This window comes from Musa acuminata, chromosome BXJ3-10, assembly GCF_036884655.1.
Source record: "Musa acuminata AAA Group cultivar baxijiao chromosome BXJ3-10, Cavendish_Baxijiao_AAA, whole genome shotgun sequence".
In the NCBI taxonomy this organism is placed as follows: Eukaryota; Viridiplantae; Streptophyta; class Magnoliopsida; order Zingiberales; family Musaceae; genus Musa; species Musa acuminata.
In genome coordinates, this window is record NC_088358.1 from 18,003,442 (window position 1) to 18,014,938 (window position 11,497).

The window sequence follows — 11,497 nt, forward strand, 5'->3', positions numbered from 1 at the left end:
TCCAATCTTCCTAAGTTTTTGTGGACTGAAGCACTAAAGACGGCTGTGTATATATTAAACCGAGTTCCAACCAAGGCTGTCCAAAAGACACCATTTGAACTATGGAAAGGTTGGGAAACTGAGTTTGCGACATATGCGCATTTGGGGATGTCCGTCTGAAGTCAGGATATATAATCCACAAGAGAAGAAACTGGACCCGAGGACTGTTAGTGGGTATTTCATTGGATATGCCGAAAAGTCCAAAGGTTACAGGTTCTATTATCCATCTCACACAACTAGGATTGTAGAATCAAGAAACGCTAAATTTCTTGAGGATGATGTGATTAGTGGGAGCGATCATTTCAGGAACATAGTTTCCGTACATGATCATATAGAATCTCAACCTTCCACATCAAATGATAGATTGGTTATAGTTCATAGTACTCCTCAAGTACAAACTAGTGCTGAACAACCAATCATTGAAATTCCACAAGTTGTTGATAGTATTCTAATAGATCAAGCAGTTCAGGAATTACAACAAGCTCCTGAACAACTAGTTGAACCACAAGTTCCTCAAGGAACCATTGGTACAACATTAAGAAGATCTACTAGAAATAAAAGATCAGCAATTCCTAGTGATTATGTTGTATATCTATAAGAATCTGACTATAATATTGGAGCAAAAAATGATCCTGAAACATTTTCACAAGCCATGAGTTGCAAAAAGTCAAATTTGTGGCATGATGCTATGAAAGAAGAGATGAATTCCATGATGAACAATGGAGTCTGGGATCTTGTAGAGTTGCCTAATGAAGCAAAGGCCATTGGTTGCAAATGGGTCTTTAAAACTAAGAAAGATTCGTTAGGCAACATTTAGAGATACAAGGCAAGACTTGTTGCAAAGGGATTTACTCAAAAAGAGGGAATCGATTATACGGAGACATTTTCTCCTGTATCTAAGAAAGATTCTCTGCGTATTATTTTAGCATTAGTTGCTCATTTTGACCTTGAGTTGCAACAAATGGATGTGAAAAGAGCATTTCTTAATGGAGATCTAGAGGAAGAGGTTTATATGAAACAACCTGAAGGTTTCTCCTCTAGTGTTGGTGAACACTTGGTTTGTAAGCTTAAGAAGTCTATATACGACTTAAAACAAGCCTCCCGTCAATGGTATTTTAAATTTCATGAAGTGATTTCTTCATTCGGATTTGTTGAAAATCTCATGGATCAATGCATATACCAGAAGGTTAGTGGGAGTAAAATATGTTTCCTTGTTTTATACGTAGATGATATTTTGCTTGCAATCAATAATAAGGATTTGCTGCATGAGGTGAAATAATTTCTTTCTAAAAATTTTGACATGAAGGATATGGGTGAAGCATCTTATGTCATTGGCATTAAGATCTATAGAGATAGACCTCGAGGCATTTTAGGTCTATCACAAGAAACCTATATTGATAAACTTTTAGAAAGATTTCGGATAAAGGATTGTTCACCAAGTGTTGCTCCTATTGTGAAAGGTGATAGGTTCAATTTGAACCAATGCCCAAAGAACAATTTTGAAAGGGAATCAATGAAAAACATCCCATATGCTTCTGTCGTAGGAAGCCTTATGTATGTTCAGGTCTGTACTAGACCTGATATTGCATTTATTGTGGGGATGCTAGGTCGATATTAGAGTAATCCAGGTATGGACCACTGGAGAGCTGCAAAGAAAGTGATGAGGTATCTACAAGGAACCAAAGATTACATGCTTATGTATAGACATACAGACAATCTGGATGTGATTGGTTACTCAGATTCAGACTTCGCCGGTTGTGTTGATTCTCGTAAATCAACATCAGGATATATTTTTATGATGACCGGTGGAGCTATTTCTTGGAGAAGCGCTAAGCAGACCTTGATTGCTACTTCTACCATGGAAGCTGAGTTTGTCTCCTGCTTTGAGGCTACTTCACATGGTGTATGGCTTAAGAGTTTCATTTCTGGGCTTAGAATCATGGATTCTATTTCTAAGCCATTAAGAATTTTCTGTGACAATTCAGCTGTTGTCTTTATGGCTAAAAACAATAAAAGTGGAAATCGAAGTAAACACTTTGACATTAAGTATTTAGCCATAAGAGAACATGTAAAAGAAAAGAAAGTGGTCATTGAGCACATTAGTACTGAATTGATGATTGCTAATCCTTTGACTAAAGGCATGCCACCTCTAAAATTCAAGGATCATGTAAAGAAAATGGGACTTAGTTCCACTTTGTAATGATATTGAAACTCTTATATATTGTGAAATTTTCTCATTTATGTGCACATTATTTTGAGAAAATATATTGTTGTTGGACCAAGAATAAACATAAGGTTTATTCATAAAGTAATATTACCACATTAAGATTAATAAACTAAATACATCGTGAGACATGGAGGATAATACTCACTCTTAGAGGACTTATCGCTATGATTAATGTATTTATTTCTTAAGAAAGTTGTTTGAGGAAGATTAATTCAAATTATTAAGATAAACGTATGGACCAAGTGGGAGAATGTAACGGTTATTATTGTTAGGATCGAGAGCACTAAGAGGGGGGGGGGGTGAATTAGTGCAGCGGAAATCTTTCAGCGATTAAAAATGAAAGCTGCATTCGTTCGATAAAAACTATTTTGATGCAAAAGCCGATTCTAAGATTACTTATGATTAAGTACAGTTTACGTCTAAACACAGTTTGCGTCTAAGCGCAGTTTACGCAGTTTGCGTCTAAATGCAGTTTGTGTCTTAATGCAGTTTGCGTCTAAATGCAGATTGTGACTAAGCACAGTTTGCATCTAAGTGCAGTTTGCGTCTTAGGCTCAGATTGCGTCTAAGCGCAGTTTGCATTCAAGCGCAGTTTGTGTCTTAAGCGCAGATTGCGTCTAAGCGCAGTTTGCGTCTAAACACAGTTTTACGTCAAAACGTAGATTCGGAAAGATTTGAACTTAGACACTCGTTCGTAAAAGTGCAGAAGTCAGTTTGCAGTTATAAATGGAATGTAAACGTAAACTGCAGAGAAACTCGTTTGTAAAAGCGTAGAAATCAGTTTGCAGTTATAAACAGAATCAAGACCTAAACGTAAACTGCAGAGAAACTCGTTCGTAAAAGCGCAGAAATCAGTTTGCAGTTATAAACAGAATCAAGACGTAAACATAAACTGCAATGTAGAGATCGTACGAAACACCGATTTACGTCTGATGCAGATTCGGAAAGAACAAAACTTAGAGACTCGTTCGTAAAAGCGCAGAGGGCAGTAGCTATGTAGGAGGTTTACAGTAATGATAAAGTGCTCAAAGTAAAAGCAAACCAGAGATTTAGAGTGGTTCGGTTAGTCTTGACCTACTCCACTTTTGGCTTCCTCCACCGACGAGGTCACCGACGTCAACTAGAGGCCTTCCTTCAATAGACGAAGGCCAACTGCCCTTTTACAGTTTCACTCCTTTTGACGGGCTCAGGAGACAACTCTTACAGAACCTTTCTCTCCTCTTTTTACAACTCAAGAGTTGAAGAACAGAAAGAGGAGAACTTTTGAACTTTTACACAAATTTGAGCTCTTAGAATCACAGAAAAGATCAAGAATTCAGTGTAGGTCTGTGTCTCTTCAGTGCTGAATGGGTGGGGTATTTATAGGCCCCAACCCAGTTCAAATTTGGAGCTCAAAACGATCAAATCCCGGAATTCCGGGATCAGGCGGTTGCACCTCCTGACTGGGGCGGTTGCACCGCCTGGCAGAGCTCGAAGACTGAGCCTCTGGGCGGTGCCACCTCTGTCAGGGGCAGTTGCACCTCTCTGCCAGAGCTCGAAGACCGAGCTCAGGCGGTTGCACCGCCTGACTAGAGAGGTTGCACCGCCTGGCAGAGCTTGAAACTTGAGCTCTGGTGGTGCTATCTCTTGACAGAAGAGGTTGCACCGCCCAGTCTCGCTCGGAGACTGAGCCCTGGGCGGTTGCACCTCTTGGCTGGGGCAGTTGCACCGCCCAGTCTCGCTGGGAGACATAGCCTGGGCGGTGCTACCTCCCTGCCTGGGCGGTTGCACCTCCCACAGCAACCTGGGTCCGAATGGGCTGAACCATTCGACCCAATTTGAGTTCTTCAGGGGCCCAATTGCCCCAGGATTAAGCTAATGGGATCACCTCTCATTTCTAACTTAATCAAAGTGCTAACTACGATTATTTCCTAAGACATATTCTGCAGCTTGCTTCGGTGCGTCACTCGCTTCTTCCGGCGAGTTTCCGGCGAACTTTCGTCGATCATCCAATGAACCCTCGGTGATGCTCCTGCGGACTTCCGGCAAACTCCTGGACTGCGACGATCCACTTGGCAAGTTCCGACGAGCTCTTTTGGCAAGCTTCTGGACTTCTCGGATTTGTTCCCGCAGAACCTCCGATGACTGTCCGAACTTCCGTCGAGCTCTCGAACTCCCAACGTGATCATTGTCATGACTCCGGCGTAACTCCTACTGCATGTCTTACTTTCATCGTAGTTAATCCTGCACACTTATCTCAACACATACATTAGACAACAAATGACAATTGACTTCATCATCAAAATCCGAGATTCAACAATTATTAAATATCTTATATAATAATAACGTAACCGTTTTCATTAAGATTCATAATTCATTATCATGAATTTCTTCGTTTAAATGATTTCAGTTTCTTATTCTTAATGCATGAAACCGTTATTATTAAATTAAATATTTAATATCATTAAGTTCTTCATTATGATCCAAACGTTATAAATTTGAATTAATTCTTGAACGTTATGAGTTGATGATGATAAATGTTCTTGATGGGAGAACATCTATATATACATGAGGATTTTGGTCCCTTGGCTCAATCATCTCTTTGAAGCGAAAGGCTTTCCTACACCATCTAAAGCGAGAGTTCTGAGTCGAGAAGAACCAAAGTTCAAGAAGAAACCTCTATAGAAATTCTTAGCGACAATGGCTAGAGGTACGTTATTTCGTTTCCGCATTAGTTTTATTGTGTTTCTATTACAATGATTTAGAAACACAAGTTCGCTTCGTTAAAATTTCTTACGGCTCCCACTAGTTTAATTGTCAGGACCAACAGCCTCTGACAGAAAGTATCGAAGAAATTAGGGTCTTTCACCAACACATTAACGAATTCAAAGGAAAACTCTTTCCGATCTAAATTACAGATCCTTGATGATCAGATATACCAGGAAAGGTCATGGTTCTGAGCTTTCGTTCATGACAAAGGAAATTTTTGGTGACTAAAAGACTTGCCTATTGAATCCGGATGGAACAACTGTTTCTATCTAATACAGGGGTTAACATCACGTAAATATGGTGGAAGAAACCATTATTTCATGAAATAACTCAGATGTGATATGGGCTCTGTTGCCGTCGTCCTCATCGGTGCTGCTGCCGGCTCTATTTTCGTGTGAAGGACAATCTTATTTGACTTTATTGAGGATCCAAAATGGAATTGGGATTAACAATGGCGGAAGAAGCCATTATTTTGTGAACCAACTTCAATGTGAATTGGGTTCTCTGGTTGTTGCCGTCGTCGTCTCTTCTGCTGCTAGTTCTATTTATCGTCGTCGTCTCTCGGGGAAATAAGACTGGTTGTTGTTACGGTCGTCGTCGTTACCCCAATTCATCCAATCTACTAGCATCAAATGAATGGTGGAGTTCGTTACCCATGTGCTACTGATATTTGGTGCTGGAAACAAAAGATTAAATATATTAATCAAGATAATTATATATATATATATATATAAATTAATGATTATGAAAATTTTAGTTATCAACTTAACAACTATTAATCATGTTTATCAATAATTAATTTAATTTATAAAAATATAAATATTTAAAATATTAGTTTGGTGGTAATGTATCACTTACCAAAGTTCGAAAGTTTCATGATTTCGTTTAACTAATGTTTACTACAACGTTGATCGAGTGAGTTTGAAACTTTTATTTATTTTTTTTAAGACAATAATTAGTTGATACCAAAATCTTAATATTATTACGGGATGGGGGGATGATGGATCACTCAACCCGCATGCAAAACATGTGGTCTTTAACGTTCGCGAGTTGCCTCCATGCACCAAAAAAGATGAAGGGGAGCGTGAAGCGCACAACACGAGGTGGGTGATGCGACTCCTGTCCCGTCCTCCCACTCCCCCATCAAATCGGAGATCCTTTAGAGAAGTCGCTGTTGTTGAGGTGGTGGAGATATGACTCTTTGCCTTCGACTTTGTAAGCACCGTGTTGAAGATGTGACTGTCGAGAGAGAAAGAGAGAGAGAGAGAGAGAGAGATTTGCACCTGTTTTCACAATAGTACACACCAAAACTGGGGTGTCTTCCATTTTACGAGTTTGTTCGTGTGCTTGAACACATCTGACAAGGTTGAGATTTTGTCTGTCCTCTCTCACGAGATAGGAGAAGCTATCTTCTTTTTTCCATTCATTTCAAAGCACCTTTATACTTTTATGTTTCTCTTATCATAATAAATCAGCATTACATTCATGGTCTCGAAATCACATCATATTATGTATAGATCCACTCGTCGAGATTAAAAACTTGCAAAACCTCACCTTAAATGATCTCATCTGATAAAATTTTTAGTACCTAAATATTGTTGATCCCATAATATATCAATATCACTTAATAAGGATTAAAAGTTTGAGATAACTTTTATGAAAATGTCAAACTTAGCTAATAAAGATGGCTGCGTTCCAATCTCGTCTTTTTCATCAAAACAATCAATGGACTGGTCAACTTGAAATGACAGTGGGCAAGGCTAACAGCTTGCAATGTAAAGAAAGATTCACACTTGAATGCCATCACCAAATGGTCAGACTCATCTAAATATTTAAATGCATACGAGGCCACACCTAAAAGAGAGGAGAGGGTGCATATATTAAGACAGGCACCCAATACCAAATGGGGCAAAGTCGCTGCACGAAACCCATGAAGCATGACTTTGGTCGGTGGTTGGCCTCCTCCATGCAAATTCCAATAATACATCTCAATCTATCACATGCACGACGACATCACCCAATTCAATCCAATCCCCCACCCTTCAAATCGTCGGTCACTTGCTATTTTTCTTGTTCTTGACTTGTATATATAGTAGAATCTCAAATTTCATTATATATATATATATATATATATATATATATATATATATATATATATATATATTTGTGTAAAACCCTAATTCTAGCCCCATATCGAACATGGGAGGAGATCTAAGTTGGTCGATCGTTAACATATGTTTAAGTATCTTGTTGAGTCGCGTAGTTCCGAGTCCTCAAATTAACATGTCAATTGTTCCTATCGGTCAGGTGATGACAATATACCAAAGAAGTCACATCATTTATGAATAAAAAAAGAAAAAAGTTAAAGAGACAATTTAGTCTACGACACGTGTGAATCAAGTGCTATATATATATATATATATATATATATATATATATATATATATATATTTTCCTTGTGTGATCGCATCAAACCTTTAGTTTTGGATGATTTCGAAGAGAAAGTTTGGCATAGAAAACGACCCATCTTTTCTAAGAAAGTTTCATACAATGTGAAGAAAATAAACTATAAAAAAAACACATGAATGAAAAGTATGATTATCTAAAGACAAGCTCAAGGATGGTGGATTAATTCATAGATTGATTATGAGTTATTTAGGCTTACAGAGAAGCATTATAAAATTGGAGCTTTCTCTAACTAAGAACATATTATTACACCTTGAGGTTTGAAGTTGAAAATTGTCATAATCCTACGAGTAGGGGTACAATTAGAATCGTAATCGAATTGTCTAGAAATAAAATGAAATCGAATCGAATCAATGTTTCGATAGTTCTGAATCGGACTGAAACCCAAGGTTCTGAGGTCGTACGATTCGATTTCAGTTTTTAGAAATTGGAATCGAAAGCTGAGGATTCCAAAACGGATAAATAAATAAAAAAAGAGTAAAATATTAATAAGTTTCATGGTGCAATGATTGGTATCTTAATTTAAAGCCTATTGATGTAATTTATTATTATTATTATTATTATTGTTTTTTATCAGTTTAAAACGATGGATATAATCAAAATTAAAACTAAACTGCAGTAATCAGAATCAAGAGGTTCTCGAATCGGAACCATATGGAAGCAGTTTGATTTCGATTTCCAATTTTACATAACTGAAATCAGTGGTTTCGAAACAACAGTGAGAATAAATCATTAGGTTTTTCTGTTTCTCTCTACATTTATTGAGTGTATTTTTTTTTCTGTATGAAAAATCTGATTAAAGAACACTTCAAATTTGCTTAAAAATGATGTGATAAGCCGGAAAACTAGAAAAAAGACACTCAGATCCGTCGGTCATCCCTATTTCACGACAAGATTGAGGACGAAATTTACTACCCAAAGCCGAACGCAAAAGCAGCAAAGTGTGGAAACTGATACATCTCTGTTCTAACTTGTTCCTCACGAAAACTCGACCACCTTCCATCTCCTCTGTCAACACAGCACAGCTCGTGTTCCACGTTCAGCTGTTCTGTTGCAGCAGGAAAACCACACCTTACTTTCACACCCACTGTCTCAGTCCTCTCAACCCCGCCGCCCCCATCAAACCGTCCTCAGCAGGAGTGGATAAAAGTTGGACGAGACGCTACGCAAAACCTCATGCTTTCCACGTTTATATGCCGGCCCACACCTGGTGTACAAAAGTGGTGAGACCGGTGAGGTTACACCCCCACTCTTTCAGACCTCACTGTGGCGCAGCACATTCACACAAGATTCGCCCAATAGTGTGCTACATGGGTTCAACGTACCGGGTGCTGATGCCAGCCCAACCACGCTCTTATAAGACCGACCTCAGTCTGCATGTCTTGTCACCGAGGATCGTCGAGCTTCTTCTTCGCCGAGCTCACAACAGATCACCATGAACGTAGTACAGGAGTGGCCCGAGCCAGTCGTCCGTGTCCAGACCTTGGCCGATGCCCAGGTGATCCCCGAGAGGTACGTCAAGCTACCATCCGAGAGACCACACCCTTCTTCGGCGGCAGGCGGCGCAGGAAGCCTTCCCATGGTCGACCTCGGCGGCCTCAAGCGTGGCGCAGCGGAGAGGCAGGCGACCTTGCTCGCCGTGTCGGATGCATGCAGAGACTGGGGGTTCTTCCAGGTGGTGAACCACGGGGTGAGCTTGGAGCTGATGGCCAGGATGAGGGAGGTGTGGAAGGGGTTCTTCGATCTCCCCATGGAGGAGAAGCAAGCTTACGCCAATTCCCCCGTCACCTTCGAGGGCTACGGCAGCCGCCTGGGCGTCAAGAAGGGCGCCATTCTGGACTGGGGCGACTACTACTTCCTTCCGCTGTTCCCTCACTCGATCAAGAACTACGACAAGTGGCCTTCCCTTCCTGCTTCCTTGAGGTATATATCCACGTAGATTCACAGAGATCCATGCATGCATGTTCCTCTACACTTTTCTGGTCTTCATCATCATCTGATGAGCAGGGAAACGACTGAAGAATATGGTGAGGAACTGGTGAAGCTGTGCGGGGTGATACAGAATGTGCTCTCGTTAACCCTAGGATTGGACGAAGGGTTCCTTCACAGGGAATTCGGAGAAGCTGGAGCAGGACTGAGGGTTAACTACTATCCCAAGTGTCCGCAGCCGGACCTCACCCTCGGCCTCTCCCCCCACTCCGACCCAGGAGGTTTGACCATTCTCCTCACCGATGACCAGGTGAAAGGTTTGCAGGTGCGCAAGGGCGGCTCATGGATCACGGTGGAGCCGATTCCCGATGCTTTCGTCGTCAATGTCGGCGACCAAATCCAGGTTTGCTTCCTCCTATATGGTTCATGTTTTTGCCTTGATCCTTTCTCATCTGCATGCACGTCGATGTGTGTGTGATATATGAGGAAGTGTTCTTAGAGATTCGATCGAAACAGTGCTCTTTCGCGTTGTAGTGTCCATCCACTGCATGCAGAAGCTGTGCATGCATGGACATGATAGAATTCATGCTCTAAGCTGTGCTTCCAAAATATGCCAAAACTGAGACAACAAAAAAGGTTGTGCAAAATACTCGAAATTTCGATACTAAATGCAATAATTTTTCTCTTCTAATTAATACACTAAATGTAATCATAATATAATGCCATATATTAATACACAAAAAAAACCACGAAGAACTCTGAAATATCTAAGATAGTCAAATGTTTCATATGCGCGGGAGAAGCTTAATTATAATACCAGTGTCTAAGTGTTTGGTCACTTCATCCAAATAATATTAACATGCATGTCAAAAATCTTCTAAAAGAATCATCAACTAAGAACAGGGGGTAGATAGATAAGATTTGGATGATAACTAAACATCAGGAAAGAAACTTGTGATTTGCATCGATAAGGCTATCTTCTACCTTTTGTAAGGTAAGTGTCCAGAGCATGCAGCCACGTGCTCATCTCTCCTTCTTCACGCCCTTCTTTCCATCTCTAGCATGTTCTTCCTTGGTGATTTGACTGTTAACCTAAAGTCCTGTCAACGCTTTATAGATTTGTGCCATCATCTCTCTCTCTCTCTCTCTCCCTCTCCTTATCTTTCCAATCACAGAAACGAAACCATATGCTTTTTAATGCACCTCAAAAGTTGCTCTCATTGAGTTCATGTGTTCTAGCTGTGTGTGAGATGGAGACGAAGAGAGAGAGGCTTTGATTACTTGGGAATTGCATGTTCTTCTTGGCCACGCAGGTGCTGACCAATGGGAGGTACAAGAGCGTGGAGCACCGGGTGGCGGTGAATGCAGCAAAGGAGAGGCTCTCCATGGCTTTCTTCTACAACCCCCAAGATGACTTGCTCATCCACCCTGCCAAAGAGCTTGTGGCAGATGGCACATCCCCCATGTACAAGCCGAAGACCTTCAAGGAGTACAAGCTGTGCATGAGGATGTTGGGCCCTTGTGGGAAGATGCTGGCCGACGCCATGGAAGCTACTTAATTAATAAGCATCAGAATTGAGGGATACCAAACAATGCGTTCAGCTTCAAGGATATGCCGTACTCATTGCTATTATTTGGTGATAGAAGTAAATGATTTTGTTGTTGTTGGCATTTAAGGTTTTGTTATTATTGTCGTCGTTAAATAATCTATCGTCGGTGATGTTGTGATTGAATTATTAGTAGACGCTAGTTTTGCTTGTGCAAAGCTAGGTATATGAGGAAGCTCAATAGTTGAATGTGTTTCGCTCTAGTGGCATATGCATACGTTCTCTCTCTCCATGTATATATTTTGAAAGATTGGAAACAATGTTGAAGCTGTATCTACTGCATAATGTTAGAAAAATAAACTTGATTTATTATGTTCACTAAAATGCATGAAGATATTTAGATAACTATAAGGTCTCTTAGATAATGATACATATATATGTATATAAATATGTACATATATATATATATATATGTATATATATATGTATATATATATATATATGTATGTATGTATATATGTATGTATATACATACATATAT

The 11,497-nt window shown here is 39.9% G+C and overlaps 1 protein-coding gene across 1 annotated transcript; it reads left to right on the forward strand.

The window, feature by feature from the left end:
- The first annotated feature begins 8,849 nt into the window (after positions 1-8,849).
- LOC135651244 (jasmonate-induced oxygenase 2-like) lies at positions 8,850-11,291 on the forward strand. Its single transcript, XM_065171191.1, has 3 exons — positions 8,850-9,403; positions 9,488-9,812; positions 10,723-11,291. Exons 1-3 carry the CDS (start codon positions 8,916-8,918, stop codon positions 10,966-10,968), a joined length of 1,059 nt encoding a protein of 352 aa, XP_065027263.1. The 5' UTR covers positions 8,850-8,915; the 3' UTR covers positions 10,969-11,291.
- The last annotated feature ends 206 nt before the right edge of the window (positions 11,292-11,497 follow it).

What these genes read in the sequence shown, in the direction of transcription:
- LOC135651244 (XM_065171191.1), top strand. Translation starts at nt 8,916, where the DNA reads ATGAACGTAGTACAGGAGTGGCCCGAGCCAGTCGTCCGTGTCCAGACC. An exon ending in TCCCTTCCTGCTTCCTTGAG is followed by an intron (nt 9,404 to 9,487) that starts GTATATATCCAC and finishes TCTGATGAGCAG; the next exon opens with GGAAACGACTGAAGAATATG. An exon ending in ATGTCGGCGACCAAATCCAG is followed by an intron (nt 9,813 to 10,722) that starts GTTTGCTTCCTC and finishes TTGGCCACGCAG; the next exon opens with GTGCTGACCAATGGGAGGTA.